The sequence below is a fragment of the Pipra filicauda genome, unplaced genomic scaffold (assembly GCF_003945595.2).
Source record: "Pipra filicauda isolate LSUMZ 115617 unplaced genomic scaffold, ASM394559v2 scaffold109_size3271384_pilon, whole genome shotgun sequence".
Taxonomy (NCBI): domain Eukaryota; kingdom Metazoa; phylum Chordata; class Aves; order Passeriformes; family Pipridae; genus Pipra; species Pipra filicauda.
The window spans coordinates 1734259-1756652 of NW_024103540.1; the positions used below are offsets into that span (position 1 = coordinate 1734259).

Consider the following 22394-nt stretch of genomic DNA (forward strand, 5'->3'; position numbering starts at 1 on the left):
AGACACCTTTACTGCACACTTCTCATGCCAGTCATTCTTGTATTTCCTTTACATTTCAATTTCTTGTGTACACAAAAAGCTAGTTCTTAGTACCATTTTTAGTTCGCTGCTGTTTTAAACTTTTTCTCATCTGGCTTTTGTTTGAGAAAGCAAAAGTTCATCTTTATTTGCTGAACTAGTTTCAGGGAGCAAAATATCAAACTGAGGTAAAAATTGAGTAGTATCATAACTGTCCCAACTCATGTTGGTGCCCACAGCCACCCAGAACTTCCTGGTTGAGGGGGCTTTTTCATGCTTTTTCATAGTTGACACTGACACCATTCCTAATTTCATGCCTTCACGGACAGCACAAAGAACCTGAAGCCCAAAGCAGTCCAGAACCTGAAAATATTTCCGTCATATGGTCAAAAATTTCCTTGCCAAATTCAAACTGCTTTACAAAGATATGCCAATATGCAAATTACCAAGATAAATTATCTACTCTGCCAATACCTATTGGACGTACCATATGCTGACAGTGACAAACCATCAGCATAATTCCTCTGTAACACACCTTCTAACTGTTCCTGACCTTAAAGCACAAATCTACTTACATGTGATTACACTTCTATCTGTCTACATAGAGTTCATTCAACCATCCTCAATGCCATATTTTTAGCTCCGACAAACAAGACTCTGATCCTAAAAAATAACACCAAAACTGCCCCAAAACTTAGCTTTCTCAGTATAAAATCATATATACACCTTAGAGATCTGAACAATACAATACTACCTTCTGGGAATTTTTAAGACTCAAGAAACACAATGGAAAATACCTTCCTGTACTCAAATAAAACAGAGCTGACCTCATAAAACAGTAGTACTAACGAATTACTAGTTCAAAACAGGCTGAGATGCTGACATGATTTACAATCTATTATGACAGCATGTGAAAAAAAACCCCAAAACAATTACAATTCAGTTTTTATTGTCAGAAAATAACAAATTAAGTTCAGAGCTTTAAAAAGAGGGAGTTCTTTGATGTGGTCTGAATCACCTGGTCCTATCTGCCAACCTAAACACCCATATGCACTACAATGTTTCTCATTACAATATTAAATGGTTTATGTAATATTTTGGAGTATGGAAATGGTAGGTTGGAGATTTATATCCTATATTATCTTTTATAAATCTCATTATCTACAAACATACATTAGCTTGTTCTACAAGTATGTCACATAAATCACTGCTTTGGATTTTGGGTTTTTTTTCATTCTTCTCTCTTTCTTTCTTTTTTTTTTTTTAAAGCAGCTTAGTGATCCTGACAAAAAAGAGTAAATGTATCAGAAGTTTACTTCAGAGGGATGGTTTTGCAAATTGCAAGAAAGGGTTACACATATTGCTGTCCAGAAGCCCGCTCTTGAAACATGCTGGGATTCAGACTCCTGTAATAGGTAGCACATGGGCATGTTGCTGATTCCATGTGGTGCCTCAGGACAGTCACTGTGCTCCTGGGCAGATAGAGCAGCAGGCAACTATTAACTTCAGCATGAGGCTCTAAGTAGCAATTAAAACATTAAGAGAAGCAACATATTTATTACTACCCTGTTTGTGAGTTATGAGGCACATTTCTTCAGGTATGTTGGGATGCCTTGTCTTCAACTGAAGACTAAGGACAAATAATTCTGGGAGGTTTAAATCCATCTATATTAACAGTGTAGAAACAAAATATTTGAAACTAAATTCATGGTGACAAACACAGTTTTCAGCTTCACAGAAAGCAGAACAGTCAGGTGGATATACCGCTTTTACACACAAAAAATTTAAACACGAACGACTGGGAAGAAAGAGGAGAAAAGCCTGAGATGGAGGGGGATTTCTTTAAATTAACATAGTACTTAAAAAACATCTTTCAGTCTGATCTTAAGGTCAGTTGAAGTGGCAACAGCTCCCATGTTGACCACACCAAATTCCACAGTGCTTTTAAGGTCAGTCAGAATTGCACCACCTATTCCACAGCTGAAGAAAACAGGAGCACAGATACCTACTCAAAGTTGAGCAACACATCAAGGAAGAGAAGCAGCATTTCCTAACTCGCCTGCACCATCTAGAGCCCCATACAGCAGATTTCCCTTGTTCTCCTAGCAGTAGATATAAACGTTCACCTGTAAGACTGTAACTTTGGGCCCAATAAAAAAAAAACCCCACAAACAAAAACAACAAAACTTTTGTACACTGCTAGAAGGAACAGTGTCTGTGATAAAAGATTTGCAGCACCTCTTGCAGCTGTGCCTTGACAACGACAACTCTTAAGTCATCAAGTCATCCATCGCTTCTGTGAGAAAACCTTGAGCCAAAGGTAGGAGAACAATCCCTTCTGCTTTGCTACTTGAACTTAACTTTTTCAAAGCTCAGTTGCCAACGTTAACCATGTAATGCTCCCATGGTTCCTCTGAAGTGGTATAGCCATTTTACAGTTGGGAAAACAGGCGCACCGAGGTGAGGGATTTGCCGCAGGGAACTCTGAGTCAGTGAAGCATTCCGGCTCCTTGTTGCCAACACCCAACACAGCAGCAGAGGAGAAAACGTTGGTAGCAGCAAGCTTTCAAAAGGGTTATGTAACTTCCTCAATTAACTTTATGGCATTGTGTGAACACTATTTTTGAAAGAAATTTTAGAAAGAGTACTTCGCTACATCGGCTTTGTTACATTTCCTTCTAAATTTTTCTTATAAATTTCTACATTTTCTTCTATATTTCCTCCTGGTTTTCTACAATGATTCCTACCTCTTTCTCTCTTGGTTCCTCAGCTCTTCTCCCTGTGCATTATTAGTTTTCCCCATTCATTACATTTATTACAGAAGTCATTCCAACGGCCTATGAAATCAACCTCAAACACATGTTGAAATAGATACTTTACAGTTTATTTATTAACGTTTACTTTCTGCCCTATGTTTTATGTTCTCCCATTTGCTTGGGAAACTACGTGCACTCATTCCCCTTCAACATCCTTCTCCTTGTCTAAGGTGGGAAAACGCAACTCAGCTACTGTAGCCAACATAAGAAGAAAAATCCAAGGCTGACATTTCCCTCCTCAGGTTTCCTTAATGATTCATCTACAAAAAAAACAACCCAACCCTCCCATCTTGAATCATTGGAAAACAGTATCAGAACAGGCTGAGCGATGTGCAGAAAAAGTGTATTTCAGAAGTATTTCAAGTAGGTATTGTACTGTTTGCTTAGAACAGATAATTTTGGCCTTTGCAACAACAGATGGAAAAGCTGAAATGACTCCAAAACAACTTGAGTGAGGACATTGTGTTGCACATCAGACAGCTCCTCCTTCCCCATCTATCTCCAGGGATGTTCACTCCACAGCCAAAGGATAGTGGACTAGTCTAAACTTATTGCTTGTTCAGGAGTCATTTGTTGGCAAAATCAATAAAATTGAGAAACAAGATCTGATGCTTTTCAGCTGCTGTTCTTCTGCATATCGGTCTTCTGTAGCAGTCCTCAGTGCAGTATCCAGGCAGATCTCAATAAAACTCTTGTGCACAGTAGTTTCTATAGACTTTACATTGCCTCTCCTTTATTTGCCCTTCTCTGATTATCCCATGGGGCCTGATGAACATGTCAGGTTTTGTTTGGTGTTCTGATCTGAAATATTCTGGTTACACTGGGAAAGGAGTCAACTCTGCAGAATAATTTCAGTCTGACCAGACTGGTATATCACTGCTCCCTGACCAAGAGTACATTATCTTGGTCTCTCAAATATTTCATTCTGGACTTTCCAATCTGTTCTGTGCCAGACACATAGAGCATAAGTAAAGATTTGGTCAGGGTACAAATGTGTAATTGAATATGTAAAGCATAGAGAAAACATATTTGCATCCTTTCACAACACTAAATGTAACTAAGTAATAACTGCTTCAGGCTGAACCTTTTGATTGCAACGAAAGCTCAAAAAGAAGTGATGAAAGCAATGTTTCATAACGCCAAACCAATGTTCCTCTGAATTTTCAAGAACAGATTTGACAATTCGCTTCTCTGCTCGGGATACTCTTCCCCACCTTAGAGAAGGATCCCTTTATTTCTGATATTTTTAAAAAGCACTGGAAGTTATGAAGTCTGGCACCAGAAGTTAATTTTCTTTTCCTGATCTTTACACTAAGAGCTCCTACAGAACTCACCTGGAGCAGTACTACATACTGATCTCTACCAACAATTTAACACCATCTCATCCTGATCTGACTTGCATCGATTAGTTCAGCTATCCTGGACACACTAAGCATTTGCATCAGCAATTCAAATGTGGTTACACTATCTCACTTCAAACAACCTTATTTTCAAATTCCATTCAAGTCCTTTAACAGACTCTCAATTTCATTTCCATGAGACACCCCCCCCAAAAGGCAGAAGTCTGCTGCCTGGAATTGCCATGTTATTGAGCAGAACCTCAGCATTTGTCCATGGCACAACTCATTTTTTGCAGTTATTCTCATAAACTGTCTTCATTATTTCACTCGAGCCTATCCCTCTTGTCTTCTCACTCACTGACTCTTTTCCTCCGCTTTTTCTATTCCTCTGTTCACACTGGTTCTTTGCTTTCCTAAAATACTACCTACTTAGTGCATTCTCTCCCAAAACCAGCACACACATACAGAAATCAATGCTCTTAAATTCACAAATATTAAACTTTGTTGAGTTATGGATGGGTTCCTCTTCAATCAAGCTACCCTAAATTTTGTTTTGTTTGGTAGGGTTTTTTTTAAAGTTAAACACAAATAAGGATAAAACTCATGGAAAACAGCTTACAATTAGCAAAGGAAACTATAATTTACCATGCCTATGGTAAAACCAACCTGTAATTTTTGCAGCCTTTTCCTCTTGATTCACTCTGTTTTCTTCATCTTCTTCATTGTCTTCCTCAAAATCATCTAGATTACCAATATCAGCTTGTTTCATACTCATCAAACTAGCCAGGCTTTGCATGTCTTCATCCCTAAATAACAAATTTCATACCAGACATTAAAATGCAGCCTGTTAATACCACATCTGATGCTACCACATTATTAAAAATTCTTTAAATATTTTGATGTTTTCTTCAGGGAGGTCTATGATCTCAGATCTGATTTTGAATATAGTGAAATAACAAAATGAACACACTCATGTATATTAATTTCTGAAGGGAAAGTTTTCTATTAACACATTTCTAAAGGCTAAAAATAATACTACCTTGCATTAAGAGTCAATTCAATGTCTGCTTCCTAAAATTTTAAATGAGCCCAGATAGGCTGATAAATGCTTCTCTGGTCTGCTTTGGTTAAAGTGAAAATGCTTGCCCAGACCTACTGTCCATATGTTGCATGCAACACCTATCACTACATTCATTTATAACTCTTGATGCTGTTATAGAAATTAAAATTCCTTTTCTAAATATCTGAAATCATCAACAAGACAAAAAAACATTAGTAGGACAGTGTCTATTTACACATACTGGAAACCAATGCTTTCACAGATAACAGCTTTTTCAGGTCCCTGGTTCAGGGCAGTATGAAAGCACTGTTAGTAACTTACAATCTACCTGACTTACAGTCTTCAGCCTGAAATGTACCAATTTCAATGGGAAAAGCTGCATGTGAGCTTAAATGGATCAGCTTTTACACATTATGGCCTCAAAACCCACTAAGAGCCTAGTATAGCTATTCACTGTATAGTTCACGGATGCTGGTTGTTCAAAAAAAGAGGCTATCAGATACTGATTTGTTGCATTCTCATTTTCAGCTGCACTTAAACCATGTTAAATCACAAGCTAAATACTTCAAAGCATCGTCCTTATATGATATGTCAAGATGTGCTTCACAACAGGTTAATTAGTGAAGGGAAACAGTAATAGTAATTAATAGTAATTAATGCATCTGTGGTTTTCAAAGCATGCAGACAAAAAGCCTTTTAGTGTCCAAATGTAAGTTTTAACAAGGCAGCCTGGAAAGCTGCTCATGCAACATTTTTGAGGTATGGTATTGCAGTAGGCAATGTCTACAAAATGCATTCAGAACACTGAAAGCTGGAAGTAAACTGTTACTCTTTTGGGGGGAAAAAGAAATTTGAAAAGAGGTAGAAGAACTACTAGAGCAGTAGTTTCCCCATCTACCTCTTTTTGTGCTGCCATTCTCACACTGCCATATTCTAGAGACTAAAAGGAAAAAGGATGGGTGACAAACAATCCGTTCTCCATGCACATGAAGTCGTCAACATTTGACATCTGGAATCTGACAGAAATTGCAGGAGAGGTTACAGGATCTGCAAAATCAATCTGTAACCTCTGCCCTTCAAAAGCCATTGAAATAAGGGACAGAACCAAGTGAGCAATTCAAGGGAGTGGTAATCAGTGCACAAGTGATTTGTCACTGAAGAACACAAGACTGAAATCAGAGTAAGAAACGACTTTTACCCAGTCAAGGAACTAAGTACGGCAGGAATGATAAGTATGTTGAAGGATTCTCTCAAATTCTGCCATTCTATACAGAAAGACCTCTTTATCCAAAGAATTCTTTGAAAAGTAACACAAAGCAGGTTATCTGGCTTACAAAAACACCCAACCAACAAACAACAACTTACGTGGCTTTTCCTTCCCTCAGGAAAATACAAGATAACGAGAACTGGAGTGTGGCAGATACCACTTTCTTAGACAAAGGCTTGAATTTTAACCTGACATCTGTCTGTGTAGGCATGGGGCTGGCATATTGCTTCATGTTGATGCTGCTGGTGGCAAGTGCTTTTCTACGTCCAGAAGGAGATTCCTGAAAGCAAAAGAAAAACAAAACTAATGTAAAAGGTCTGTTACACTAAAACCTGCACGTGCACAAAACAAAAAATACACTTATTAAACCTGTCATTCTTTTTTTCAAGTACACAGGCAGTGGACATTGCTATGGCCTTGTCTAGAGACAGAAAACCATTTCTTAAAATAGGTCAGCCACTGATGGTGGTGCATCTTTCTTAGTGCAATTGAAAAAAAAAAAAGGTTGTTCATTATGGGTAGTGGTCTTCCATATGCGATCCTATGTCTTTAATGACTTGAGGCTGAAGTAGCATCCACAGCACACATCCTTTTAAACTAGTGGAAATATATTTCGTTTTCTTCTCACAGCAAACTGGAGTAGTTTTGTCCAAACTAGGATAGTTCTGGATTACGACTTCCAGCCTATGGAAGTCATGGGTTTCAACCACGCATATATTTCTTTACGCAATGGTATGAGCTCATCTAGATTGTGTTCAATGCTTAAATGTAACACCTGAATATTTTTCAAAGCAGTGGTACTTCTCATTAGTGTTGTGCAGGCACTATAAAGAGTGACAGGTTTCTGAAGTTAAATTTGACAGATCTTCCAAAAACACTGCTAAAAATTTTGCAAGGAAAAAATAAAGGGCAAGAAAAGAGGAAAATAATAGCCAAAGTTTTGTTTGAAAAGCCTGAGTTGTATTTCAGTATAAAAGTGTTGCCCACGGTTTAACAATTCAAACAAATTAATCTAAAATGCATCTAAGAATCTACTCTCCTGTTCCATCTAATAACGGCAGCAAAAGAACGATTATATGCAATAAAAGCTCCAGTAACAAAAAATAAAACAAAAAAGCCCTGCTGTTAACTCTTTTGAAAAACGTTCTCACAATAAGACTACATTTTACTGCAGTTGACAATTTGTGTTGAATAAAGAATACTAATTCAATCAAAACATTCAAGCATCCTTTTTGAAAGTACTTGACATTTCCGCCCAGTAGAATAAGTCAGAATGTAATATGTCATCCCCAAAGAATACCTTGTTTAAAAAACTAGCCTTATCTGACAGATTATGCACAGCAATATTATACAGAACTATTAGTGCATGTAGATACCTTATGAATGAATTTCAAAAATGCATCAAACACTTGAGAAGGATTTAGGCCCTCTCAGAAGAAATACTTAAGAATATGCAAATACTCTCAGCTGAATCAAGTTGAACAGATGCGACTCTCACAAACAATACAAGTGCTCCTTCCCCGGCTGCAGCTGCCAATCAAAGAGCAAGATTAAGGTCCAAGGTTCTGACAATGTGTAAAACGGAAAGTACGATCAGAGAGTTCCAATGATTACACAGGTCTAGGCAACAATAATCTGTTATTGTATCATACCTTTAGAATAACCAACATCACAGCTCGTTATACCCAACGCAAGGTTTATTGCAGCACCCGTTCAGAGAGCAATGTGAGGGACACGGAGTTTCTTTTGGGCATGTTCTCCAGGTCAAGGTATATTATATAAACAGTTTGTATCTTAACAGCAACTTGTTTCATAAAGCTAAATTTTCAGTATTCATACTGTTGTGTAAAAATGGTGGTCAAGGTGAATACAAAGTTTGCCTAAACCTCCCCTAGTTTTATTTTTTTCAAATGTATCCTTAAAGAAAGCTGGCATATATGATGTGGTGTGCAAGTACTTATGCAACTGGCGTGGTAAAAACTACTTATCCACACTGGTGCACGTGTTCTTCTGCCAAACAGAACAGGAGCAACCAGAAACTAAGAAGTAACTTGGAGCCCAAGGGGGTAATGGGTACAAGTTGCACCAGGAGGTTTCATCTTTATGTAAGACCAACATTTTTCACAGCAAGAACAATCAATCACTGAAACAATCATCTCAGGGACATGGTAGAGTCCCCATTGCAGAAGGTTTTCAAGATTTAACTAGACAGGGCGCTAGATAATCTCATGTAGTCTCCCTGTCCCATAAAAGGTTAAGACCAGATGATCTCTCTGGTTCCCTTCCAAGCTGAGCTGTTCTACAGTTGCATGATTCTAACTTGAATGTACCTGTACCTGCAGCCAGGCCAAAGGAAAACATTCCACTGCTGGGCTATAATGATTAGGAAACATTTGTCACACTTTGGACTCGAGTCTCCTTTGAATCCACTGGGATGAGCTTATGCATAAAAACCATTTATACCCTAGCTGGTTTTAAAACCTGTATTACAGTATCACATTTCTTCTTTTTGAAATTATAGTTAGTAACATTAACTCAATTGCATGGAAAGACTCTTCATTTGTTCCTTATTCCAAAATTATATAATTAGGTTTTCCTTAAAAAGTTACTTTTTTTTCTTTTCTAAGGGGAGTCCTCACTCCCTTTCATCAATTAAAATACCCCCAAAAATATCAAGTATATGTACACCTAAGAAGATCTTAGACAATAAATTTTACAAGATCTTGGGTAGTTGATGTTGTTAGTAAGATGTTGATCTTACTAAGATCAACAGATCTTAGACAGAACAAAACATAAACATGGCTACTTGCTTCCAGCCTTCCAGACGAATCACTGCTCAGCCACATCATGTCTGTATTCTGAAGTACCCTTCTCACTTTGACTATAAAAATCACTTTTCAGCAGCTGGGAACACCCCAATTCAACAAAGGTCTAGATTTACTTCCTTGTGTAACTATCAATGCCTTTTCTGTGCTGGCTCACCTGTTACACGCACCCTACCTTACAACAGCAACACACAGACCTCCCACAAGGTCCCGTGAGGGGAGCACTGTAGGGGACACAAATACACTTCGGTGACTCTGAATAAACAGGGGTATTTGGGGGCAGAGCTACTTTCACTTGTTACAAACACATCATCATCTTGTCTGATAACTCAGATGTCACCATGTCTTTATCAAAGTGATCTTATTAAAAAAGTCAAAGCAAACAAGACAAGACAATCCAAATTCCAGTTCAATGGTGATTCTGAAGTGAAGAAAAAGAACACGGCATTAAGCTTGCAAGCATCCAAAAGCTGGATATATATACAGATATATTTTGGAATAACATCAAATTACATTTTCACTCAGTATCTACTTATTGTATTAATGATCATCTTATCCTTTGCAGCTTTGGATTATCTGGATCAGAGAATGCATAAGAGACAAGAATCAGGAAGAGGTGAAGTTCTCCCAGTGAAGATGATCTTCAGCAATTCATTAAGAAACCTTCTGGAATTATCTGGTGTAGAGGAAAAGGGACACAAGAGTGAAGGTAGCGGTACGCCAGTGCAAAGGGAAGAAGTCAGCCACGTGCAAGAAGATTTTCCTACCACTACATATCCTGACATGCTGTAAAGAATAAGATACACTTGGCAATCGAGTTCAGTCTTCCTAAGAAATGAATCTATTACATATTTTTGTGGGACACTGACAGCGGTTGGCTTTTCAGGTTCCAAATTGCCTATAAAAATCCAAATTTGTAAGTTAATCATATGAAAAAAAACAACCAAACCTCCAAAATCCAAACAAAAACAGACAGTCCCTGACCTTTCAAGTTTTATTTTGCTTCACGTGCAAGTTTAAGTACATACTCCTACTCTCCCAGAAACTGAAGTTAGAAGTGTTGCAATGTTTTCTCCTTTTAAGCTTTACAGGTTTGGCCCTACGTGGTTTTAGCTACATAAGTAGAGGAGGGGAAACTTCTTTTTGCCCCTGAAAAGAATATTCTCAAGGTGCTTAGGTCCATGACTGATTTCACAATGGATTGTGCTTTCTACTCTGACACACAACCAACTTCTAAAAAATTGTCTTTAAATGTCAGAACATGCTAATAGCCACTTCTTACGAAGATTGTAACATTTTCCTCAAAAAAACCTACATGCTTTGTATAATACAATGAATTACCCCAAAACCAAAGAGAAATGTTCTTGCAGAAGAATAAATAATTCTTAAATTAGCAGAGACAATATAATCCAAGAGAAACACCTATTACAGGAGTAGACAGAAACGGCTCAGCCGTAGGCTGGAATGAGTTATTCCAAAGAGAAGCACACTTTGGTAAGATACTGAATAAATAACAGCCATTTAATAGTAAAAGTCTGATCTGGTATTACTTGTGTCTCATATGAACATGTAGAGTTTTGTGGATGGTAAACCAGGAATCTCAAGGCAAATATTTTAATTGCTCAACTTTTCTGCTTTTGACTATATAATCAGAGTTTAAAATGTGTGAGGCTCAGTTATGCCTCCAGGTATTTTACATCCACGTGACTGCCAGAGTTGCCACATCCCGTTTTGTGAAAGGTGTATGAAAAAGTCAATTTTGAAGTCACAAGAGGGAAACGATCCAATGTAATAATACGGAGAGGTGACAAAATAAAGCACAACTATAGAGGTGGAGCTCATTCTCTAAGAAAACAGCAATTTGGAAACTCTTTACTTTTTAAGAAAGGCAATGCATTATGCAAATAAAATCAACTATGATATCTGAAAGTCACAGAAAGACAGAAGATAATATACAATGCCAGTAAAATACAAACACCTCGATGTTATCTTCCAGCTCAAACATCCTACTGAGACTGAGAATGGGCAGTGTCGGGTTCATATGAGAACATGTGGAATACTGGTTAACAATCTGTTTTTTGTTGTTTCTTGTTTGTTACTGTATAGTTCCAGCAAGAGAAGCAGCATACCAGAAGAAAAACAAAAAGTGCCATTCTTTTAGAAATCATCAATAAATTATTAAAAAAATAACTACTTAGCAGAAACTATGGCAGCCTATCTCCTTGCACAATAGAATAATGGCTGTGCTGGGGCAATGAAAGGCTCTGAGACACCTGCATATTATTTACAAAGTACACTATTCACAAAAGTGATCATTGTAATTTACTTAAGAGGAATAAAACCCACACATAAACACATAGCAATACTTCTCCATAATACTCTCCTATGTTTGGGAATTTCTGCTTTTGTATCCTAGGCTTTTCTCTCACAAGCAGCTTCACTCCCTTGACACACTCCTCCTCCTACTCCTGTAGTCCCTGAAATCTCTCAAATATACACCATATTTTGGGTGAAATAACCCTGTCTGGGAACTACACCAAGCTGTATCAGCTGTTCCCAGCTGGCAAAACAGCAGGATGAGGTGTGTGGCTGGGTCTGCACTATACCCACTGAGTGGTTGATACTTGTGCATCCTCATACTTTAGGAAACCTAGCAAATTATTAATATCTGGAATAATAATAAGAGCTCAAAGCTGGCAAAACAAAAATTAACATAAAAAATAGAAAGACTTCCCAATACCCTGGAGTACTTTGATTTCTGAATTCAGACAAAGAAATATGTAGAGCAAGCAGTACTAAGTAAGTCAATAATAGTTGCATTCCTTTTTTTGTACAGAAGAATATTTTTGTAATAATGAATCCAGGTAGTTCCCAATTTCTAAGCATGCTGTTTGTGTTTGTACAGACTTTAAAAACATTGTCATCTCAGACACCAACAGAAGTGCAATTCACTGGCACCATTAGGGAGACAAAATTAAGTCAATCAGAAGCCACACAGCTGAGAGTAGTTCAGGGCCAGGCTCAGATGAGCTCCCACTGCAGAGGAGCACCTGGTACTCAGCTCTGCTAAAGCCTGGAGACCTACAGACATACACAGACACAGATTGCAAACAGGGCTTCAAATAGCTATGGATGGTTTTTCATGGAACAATCCCCAACACTACCCCTCTCCAGCATTTTAAGTTACTTCCACAAACCCTCAAATGAGCATCACATTACAAATTTTGGGTCTAGAGAAGGAAAAATTAACATTGACCAAACTGCAGTCAGTTCAAATGAAGCCAATGAAGCTGTATTTACTGTCACAGCTACAGGACCAGACCCACTTATCACACAAATTTTTCAGTAAGGCAACCACACATTATTCTCTGCCACAACACTCCTGACTCTGAGCAGTGTCAGACATCCCAAAAATGACTATACAGTAAGTGTCGCCGTTCCATACATATCTGCCCAGCATAAAGGAACCATATAGCCTGATCTCCTTCTAAAATGAGAACAATGTGAGGCAAAGCCATGTACCACGAGACTTTTCTAGGAATCATCCCCATCTCTCCCTACTAAAGCAGTCCTTTCACAGCAAACAGGACTAAAATACTCTGACTAAGGAACTAGGACCAGAGAGCCTGTATCACAGCTATAAAACAAACAGCCTGCTTTTACTCAGAAGATGATGATCACAGATGACAAACACATCACACTATTAAACAGTGCCCAACTCTGTTTCGAATGAAGCAAGTCAAATGAAAGGTCTGAATCCAGACTCTTAATTTAAAGGAGAGATGAATAATGCTGTAATGCAAATTTCATGCAGCCTTCTTTCCTTAAAACATATTTTTAATGATCTTGTGTCCTGTACTTACCAACTGACTGGCAAGTCTTCTGCGAGGTTAATATAAGAGGTGCAAATAAGTAAGAAACAGCTTTGTATTTTCTGTTAAACTGCCTTCAAGCTTCTAGAGTTACACAGAATCAAAACAATGGCTTGGTTTTGTTCATGGGGTATATTGCTCTGGGTTATTTGGGCTGGGGAAGAGTCCCTCCACAGAAATCAGCAGGATGCATTTTACCTCTGCACACCTGAACTCAGCTTGCCTCTACAGACCTGCAACCCTGCTGAGCTGCAGCCTGTAACCCCCAAGGCTCCAGTGCCCTCCCTTCCATACACATATACCAAGTAAAAACAGGAAAATATTTCCATCCAGCAGAAACTAGATCAAAAAGTACTGCAGTTCTTAATTATTTAGATACTAAATGGTCCCTCTTTAATAGAAATATATTAAGTAATTTGCAAGCACTGTACAAACGTTATCCAAAAAGACATAACTAGGGAAGACAAGGAGTTTTGTAATTGGATATTGTTATTTTATCAAAAACAACAATGGGGTTTGACTGTCTTTCTTGCAGAAAAGGAAAACGTACAGTGTAATATTCTTAGGGGCTGCCTTTTCACCTTTTATAAAAGCAAATGATAGAAAGCTCACAAAGACATGCAGATTTTAAGGAGGAGTACTCTGCTGCAAACTTGGGCAGAAAATAATTGACAAAGCAGTTTTTCTAGCTGTAAAAACCCATTGAGAGGAACAATGTATTTCACTCTCCTTTTGCTTCAGAATTAAGTGGAGACCATTTTGGAGGAAAGCTGTCCTCTGACACAATCCCCACCACCCCTACAGCCCCCACACGCTGCTGGAGGGGGGCCCGGAAGGTTCTCCCTCTCCCGGCGCAGGATCCAGCCCGGGGCTGAGCTGCACGTGCCATCTTGCTTAGATGAAAAGATCACTGCTTCACTGGCAGAGCAAAATGGATCACTACAGAATTTAATTTGGGAGAGTATACAGCAATTAAATGCTAAAATAGACAAGCTACAGGGAGCTCTCTCAACTGGAGAGAGTAAATTAGAAACTATGTCAGTTAAAATAATTTAGACAGGCAGATGGGAGATTTGGAGGACCGAATGAAGGCAGCACGATCTCGGCTGAGAACTTGTCTAAAAGCAAATAATGGTTCAAGGTATCCAGAACATTATTAGGAACTATGATGCATTTGAATGGAGAATTTAATGTTTAAAAAATTCTGCACATACCAGAAAGGTTGGAGCCCTAGACATGAGGGTTGGGAAAGAAACAAAACACTTTTAAAAGTTGAAGCAGCTACACTTATTTACAGAAATATATATAAATATAAATCCGCCCTCCGTCCTTGTCAGAACCGAAGCCCTTGTTTCAAACTATTTAGCATACTGGTCATATCTCAGGTTTAGGCTAAAAGGCTACTCCAAAAATGCCAATGTGATGGTTTTAATAGCACATCTGTATTGATGAATCATAATACTGGAAGCACCACACATTGTTTCTTACTTAACACAGGCAGACATGATAATTTTGGTAAGCAAAGAGAAAACACAACATGCTACTACAGCTACTGTCTTCTTATAGCCCCATGAGATTTCACTAGCACCCCAAGAGACTGAGGTATGTAGTGAAAGGTTCTTTCTGACCAAAATCATACCTGTGGGTGTGCTCAACCAACCTACTGCGGGTAAAAACAAACCATTCATCTTCACAGGCTAATCCTTTGCATTCACGGACTCTGGAAATCTCCAAGGGTTAACATCAGATAGGAAGTTTAGAAAGCGAAATGATACCTCATACGCTGAGGTAATTCATCTACACTATGCAAAATAACACCAAGAAAATTTGGAGGTCCTGTTTCTCTAGCAAAAAGCTTCTTAGACAACTACTGGACAGACTGCAAATTATGAGCATGGTTAAAATTTTAGTTGGGCAATTTATTAATAGACCATGTATATGAGACAGGTATCCCCTTCTAAAGTAGGCTTGTTGCTTATGAAGGACAACAGAGAAACATTTATAGGTGAGCTGGATAATTTTAATAAATAGCAGATAACCACCGAACCCTGAAATACTGAACCTTGCAGAGGACGTGGTAACTGCTTTATGTGTCCATTTATATAATCTTAATTGCTTTCTCCTTTAGACTGTTTAGTAATGTGGGAACAACTCCTGAACATTCTCCCACAGAAGGATAGAGGAGATTGATAACTGATTTGAGAAACATTTGTTTTAGTATTTGTAGCTTTTTTGCTCTTTCAGATCATTTTCTCTAGAGATGCTGTGCAAGTTTCTCTTCTTCTATAATGACAGGTTTAAATTTACCGTTAGATGCCTTTGATCACCTGCTAAACTCAGTCGGTCCTCATGTTTTATGCAAACACTATTGTAGCTTTGTGAAGTACGTGAATTTTTGCTTGTGTTTGCAGAGCTACAGCTTGTGCTGTAGCACTCAGGAACCATGGAATGCCTGACTATCCTGCTTCCCTTAGCAGCAAAAAAAAAAGCACATCTTTTCCTGGAAAGTCTAGATCCCAACATGCTGAGCTCATGAACACCCTAATAGTTCTGCTTCCCTTTCACAGCCATTCACACTCTCCTGTTGGGATCATACCTGGTAGGGACTGTCTGTTCCTTTCCTGTCCCCAAACACTTCAGCAGTCAGTTGTGTGACCATCTCCCCAGGCCTGCTAAGGTACAGGGTACAGCTGTGTGCAAGTCTGTGTGTGCTACTACATAGTAACCATTAGTAAGCAAAAGCTTTTGAGATTAAATAATTTTTAGGTAACAAAGGCTATATAAGAGTAACTCCTACTGTAACTCCCGTACAGAATTTTTATTTTGCCAGGGATCTGGGCCACAAGCTCATGGAAGCTCAGCTGAAGCTGGCAGAGAAACTTGTTTTTACCAACTGGCTGTTTAAATCCTCAAACCTTTCCTCTCAAAGGAGCAGATTTAAAGAAGTCTGGGCTTGAGCTACTGCTGACACATGGCAGGTGAGGCAGGCTGTTGGGAAAAGCACTGCATGCAGGGCTGGCAGTTTGGCAGAAAATAACAGTCCTTCGTTTCCTGTGAGCTGTGTGTGCTGAGCTGGATCCCTCACAGCGTGCCGCCTGCCTCCGAGAGCAGCTCCCATGCTCTGCTTCAGCTGAGGTACTTCCACACAGCATTCCCCCTGGGCTGGGCTCATTTTTCTCCCTGATTTTGAAGGGTTTGTTGTATAACTGTATGGTATTTCTGTAGTTAGCTTCAAAACAAAGTAGAAATGCAGATAATTTACCTAATGTTGGAGAAGAAATAGCAGATGAAAAAGGTAGTTCCTAAACTTTCAACTGAAACTGGAGTAAGAAACACTTTATATATGTGACCTCCTCTTTCCAGGGGGAGGACAGAGGAGCTGACTTGATAACCATGACTTTATTTACTGCTCAGCAGCTCGTAACTCCACATTTCTTCATGTATTGCCCTAAAGGGACTCACTCTGGTTTTTGTTTTAAAATACTAGGCAATACTTGTCATAATTCTATATTAAAGCTCACCTACCAGTGTCTGGCACTTCAGATCTACTTTGCCTGACAGGAAGCCTCCATTTTTATAATCCACTCTACTGCTCACCTGCTGTATGCAGAGGTATCCCATGAATGGTGTACTGGACCTTCAAATAGCTACACAAAGATGTCCAGTTAGTGTCCCCTAACAGAAGACAGTCTTTAGAGAAAAAACAAATGTGGGTTTTTTTTGTTAAAGAGGGTAAACTAGTTACTTATTTACTGTTGGTTTCAGATGTGAAAAGCCCTTCTGTTGTTTCGAGCTTCTTTTCTCTTTCCATTCTAGGCTCTAAATTTTCTTACTCTGTCTTGGTGTCTCTTCAAGACAAATATCCAGACTCTTCGACGTTAAAAAGGTGGATTTGAAATAATACCTCAAGCTCAGCAGTGAATATTTAATCTGAGTTCAATATAATACTGAGAATAGCTGTTGAAAGATCCATGGTTCTGTAGATCAGGCCCTGTCTACTTACAAGCCTTGTCCTGAGGAAACAAATGCCATGCAGGAAGACACACATGATACAGACCCCAGAATTAACTCTTGATTATTTAAACAAACTTGCAAACGTAAACACATTATTCAGCTTCTTTGTAATCTCCAACAAGGAAGCAACTTTGAGGTAAAACTCACTGAAGAAGAAACAAAGTGAAAAGATTAACTGATCCAACAACCTTACATACTTTCATTCTTCTTTCCAGAGAAAGATTAATTATTTAGCATAGATAAAACCTGTTAAAATGGGATTTGTAAAATACCAGTGTGTCATCAACCAGTTGTTATTATCTGAGCATAACTTCCTAGAGTGAAGGTACAACCTTAAACGACAAAATTTGCAAGGCTACCACAGAGAAAACCTTGAACAGTGTCAAGGGAACATATTATGACTCTTATGTTATATTGTTTCTGTACTGAAAGTTGGACCTTAACTGCAAAAGCCCAGAACAAATGGCTGAATGGTCTATAATGCCTGATGGCCACGTGCTAAACAGCGATGCTCACACTCCAAACGTTCTCCTTGGCAGAGCCAGAGTCTCCAGGTCAAATTATTGATCACACTGGAAATATCTTATGTTTAAGCTAAAAGGCCACTTCAAAAAAGACAGCATGATGTTATTCAAAGCGAACATCTCAGTAATATTATTGGAGCATTATTAAATTCATGACCGTGCTTTTTTTTTTTCTCTTGCTCGCAGCTTCACTTTAGGCATGAGCCAAAACCACCAAAACACGTAACAAGAGGATACAACGCAGTTGGAGAAATCCCTCAAACTACAGAGAAATTACTGGATCTGCTGGTGCTGTTCCCTCTCCCTGTATTTCCCACTGCCACCAAGGGGACACACTGAAAGGCCAACACTATTCTCAGCCTTGTGGCTGCGACACGGATCACAACATTCACTCTGGGAGAGTTGGCTTTCCAAGAAAGTGTCTTCACACCAACAGGCAGTTCTCTTGCCCGTGCAACTTCATTACTATTTCTTCTATCCAAACCTGCAGCTCACTATCAGGGGCAAACCCCCAGTTTTGAGACAACTTCAATACGCAAGTCTCCTCCCAGCTGTTAGAGCAGTGTGGTTGGCAGGTGAGGACTCCTGTGTGCAGCACACTCCTCTACAAAGCAAAGGAAGGAGGAAAAATACGGGATCTGTGGATGTCACCAATGTCATACCACTGACAGGTGGTTTGAGTCTGACGTATGTGGGAAGGAGCAGGGGGCAAAGGGTGGGTACATAACCAGGGTAAAGGGAGGCAGTTGAAAATTCAGATCTGTGTGCAGCTAGAACAGGGGCATGCTCACACATGCCAGACATCTCAGCTGTCACACCCTGTGCACACAACAGCGAGAATGGTGTATGGTGCAGGTGCAGTTATTTATTTTTATGTAAATATATATATAAACAACATGATATACATTTTAACAGCAAGGATAAACATAAAGCGTTCCAAAACGTGTTCCTGCAATAAACATAAAACCTCAAGTTTTTAAAAGCCCATCCATCCCTCCAAATTTGTTTAAATCAGGCAAATAGCTAAATGGATTTCTTCTAACTTTGTACTTAAAGTAAAATTCACCTCAAGGCTGACAAGCATAAAAAATTTCAGTCAAATGGATGATTTTTTTTTTTGTTAAAGCTGCAATAGCCTGAAAACAGGGGCTTGTAATGAAGCTGCCCCATCAACCATAACCACACTGTCACTAGAGCAACACAATCATACTGCCTGTGCAAAGAAGCAATGCATTTAACATTTTCTTCACTGTGTATTATCTATTAGCTGAGTTTGTCAGAGAGATATGTGGCAGTTCCCTGCAATACTTATGAATATATGCCAAGGCATACAAGAATCAATGTCTGCTTCAGCACAGGTTATATTATATTATATTTTAGCAAACAACTTAAAAATCTGCCCTTCTTTTATCTGAGGTTTCTGTTAAATGCTGTAACGATCGAGAAATAGAAATAGTTCCAGGCAAACATCTCAGATCTTCCCATTGCTATTCTCTATTACTAATGCACATTACATGTTCAATTCTCCCTTGCTGCTTCTATGAAAAAAGGTCTTGTCAAAAACAGATTTCATTTTTTCTGTGTATGCACAAATTAGTTATGGATGATTAACAAAGCATTCATTCTTTTATTTGCTTTGGCTGAGACTTGATCTGTGTTACATTCATGTGAGGGAAGCACTCAATTTTACGTTGATTAAATATGAAACACTGCACTGTTGATAAAAAGAGTTGTATTCAGGGCTGCATATTATACTGACAAAAGATGCATGTTCTTGGGATAATAGTTTCTTAAACAAGTTTTCCCAGATTTTTAATTGCAAAAAACTTGATACAGCTCTTTTTTTCCTTCTCAACAAGTACTGGGCAGTGAGAGCTTTATGTCCCAAAGCAATCCGGTGCAGTCTTAACAAACAACAATAATTATTGCATATTGAATATATAAAAAGGAATTTTCAAATTCTGCTCCACAATTTGATTTCTTTAAGCATTACTTGCATCACAAAACTTTTACCAAAAAAAGACTGCAAAATTAAGTAGGAGAGACAACAAATCATTACTACAAAATTTGTCTTCTATTACATGAAAAAATACAACGAAAATAAAGAGGTATTTGAGAAGTCTTATGGAAACCTGTAGCCAGTTGTCACTGAGAACTTAGCCCTGATCTGCTGTTACTGCCTCCAGCTATCACAGGATAACGTGTGTAAATGCTCATCTATAAGGCCCATAGATCCCCCATGTCCATTAAACACAGTGATATAGAGACACCAAAAATGCACTTTGGTTAAGGAAGGTATTTAGGTGCAAGCCTAACTTCAAGCACACGATCTACTTGCAATTAAATCAAGTTAAAGAAAGCCATATGATTAAGCACCTTGTTAAATTTGGGAACAAATTACTAGCCCTTATAAACCAGGAGATTCTATCTCGGGGTTTACAGCACATGAAAACAAACCCATGCATACAGACACATGCACGTGTGCAAAGCATTATGCAAACTTTTGCAAGAGGGGATTTATTTTTAGTGCAACTATACAGAGTAAGTGCAGCTTTTACTCAGGTTAGGAGGAGGTCTGGCCACACTTTTGTTCTTTTCTAAACTTCCAATAATAATCCGTGGTTTTATAAAACATTTCCTAATGTCCCTATGTCATAAAAATAAGTTTATTCAGTATCTTTCTTAAACATCACCAAGATGAAAGCGTGAACTTAGAATTTTCATTTCACTGCCAAGGAGAGAGAGTCCTACCATAATAGGAGGATAGAAACAGGCCAAAGCAAGGGAAACTTGATGCAAGTTGGGTTTAGAAAGGATGGCTAGTTCTCCACATACAAGAAGGTGATTTCTTGGGGTTTCCCTGAAATTCCACAGCATTGGATGAGAGGACAGCAGGAGAGGAGAGATGGAAATCTTGTTTTGATCAAAAAGGGCCAGCAAAGGCAACCAGGCCCATCTAGAGCAGCTGTACTGCAGCACAAGGTGTGAGCTCCTGCAGGGCATGAAAAGGATGAGGGGTCCCAGACACACCCCCTCTCCTCACCACCCTCATCCAGAGCAGAGGCACAACATACCAACTCCTACCTGACTGCAGCCCATCAGACACAGAGTCTGTCTCCTAACTCATCTCCTACCTGCATCCCACTTTTCCAGCCATATGCTTCTGCCTTGCAGCAGCCCTGGCACTTTACTGGCTCTTCTTTCACAGCCCGGTTCCTCTCACTAAACCAGAAGAAAACTCACCCAGAAAAAAAACCCCAGTGTTTCAGTTGGGTCAGACAGCTGAGCTCTCCAAAGGCCAGGGGAGCACCAGCATGGAAGGGGCTGCTGCACATAAAGTGGGGAGCAGAGAGGACGGAGAAAGAAACCACCTGCTTCGACAGCAATGCATTGAGAGCAGTTCAGTCATCACATGTGGTTGCATTTTCATGCACTATTTCATGGAGATTTACTCTTCCTGTTCCAGCCTGTGTGAACTCAGCTCCCCAGCCTTGCAGACAGGGGATGGTTGGAGTGAAACAAAGATTTATTTTTTTTTAAGGATCTCCAAAAAGATTTTTTTTCTTTGCTTCAGGTCACATAAGAACATACAAAAGGACAAAGCAATAAATGCTCACATGCACTTTCTTGTCTTTATTTCCACTCTCTGGAATGAGGCCAGAGACATCTAAGTAGTGCACTCTGTTCTCTTCCACTCCCTCTCAGAAATTATGGACTCTCCTTTGCAGCCAATTTCCTCCTCCTTCTCTGTCTGGGCCCAAGCTTCAGCTACTACAAAACAATGTTCCCCTGTTCCTCTCCAGGGCTCATTCTCCGTGCATCTACCCCAGGCTGTCTGAGGCCTCCCAGATCTTTAAGGCTTTACGTTTACAAATCCAGGAAGAAAACCTGTTCTTTCTGCTCTGATTCTGGGAAAATTCCACTCTCTCCCCACTTTGCATATGAACTCAGCTGCACTCATTTTCTTCAGGTTCAGCCACTCCATGGTCCTAAGGGGCTGCCACTCCTGAGGGTATTAATACATTAGCAGCTCTGCTCAAACGTACCTGACACAACCGTAGGGCTGGCTTGGAAAACACAGACATGTTTCACGGCACAGACTCTCCCTAGTCTAAGCCTGAAACTTGAAATTGGGCATTGGCAAGTCAAACAGCAAGTATGTCCCACATTATACCACTGCCCATTTTTTTAAAATATCTAAATATATTATTATTAGACTTGCACAATTTATAACTCATAAAAATAAGCGATATAAAGGAAATATCAGTTTCAAATAGTCAGTTTTTACACATTCTTTTAAAAGATGTTATTCTCCACATTCCAGTTACATCAGGAACATTCCTGGAGTGTTACAGGCACAGGTACTTTCAGCATTTCTAAAGCTCCCCAAGAAACAAGTTCACATGTGTACAAAAGGCAAAGATGTTGATAATGGTTTATTATTAATGTGTCATGTTGTCATCTAAAACAAATACAAGAATAAATTAATAAATACAGAGTACCTTGAATGGAAATATTTTCCTCTCTACTTCTTGGCTGTGAAGTTAACCTAACTTACGGATTTGAAAAAAATCTCAATGTTAATTAACTTAATATTTGATCCATTCATACTTAAAAATATTCCATAATAAAAGCAAATTAAAAAAAGAAAACAAAAC

The 22394-nt window shown here is 38.9% G+C and overlaps 1 protein-coding gene across 11 annotated transcripts in view; it reads right to left on the reverse strand.

Annotated features, from left to right (window-relative positions):
- The window catches only part of EHBP1 (EH domain binding protein 1), a 212247-nt gene that overhangs the window by 125510 nt on the left and 64343 nt on the right, over positions 1-22394 (reverse strand). For all 11 annotated transcript variants that reach the window (XM_027713141.2, XM_027713212.2, XM_027713873.2 and 8 more), the window contains exons 6-7: positions 6600-6781; positions 4841-4980 (exon numbers count right to left, since the gene is read on the reverse strand). In XM_027713141.2, coding sequence (XP_027568942.1) covers positions 4841-4980; positions 6600-6781 — 322 coding nt within the window. The remainder of the gene's footprint in view (positions 1-4840; positions 4981-6599; positions 6782-22394) is intronic.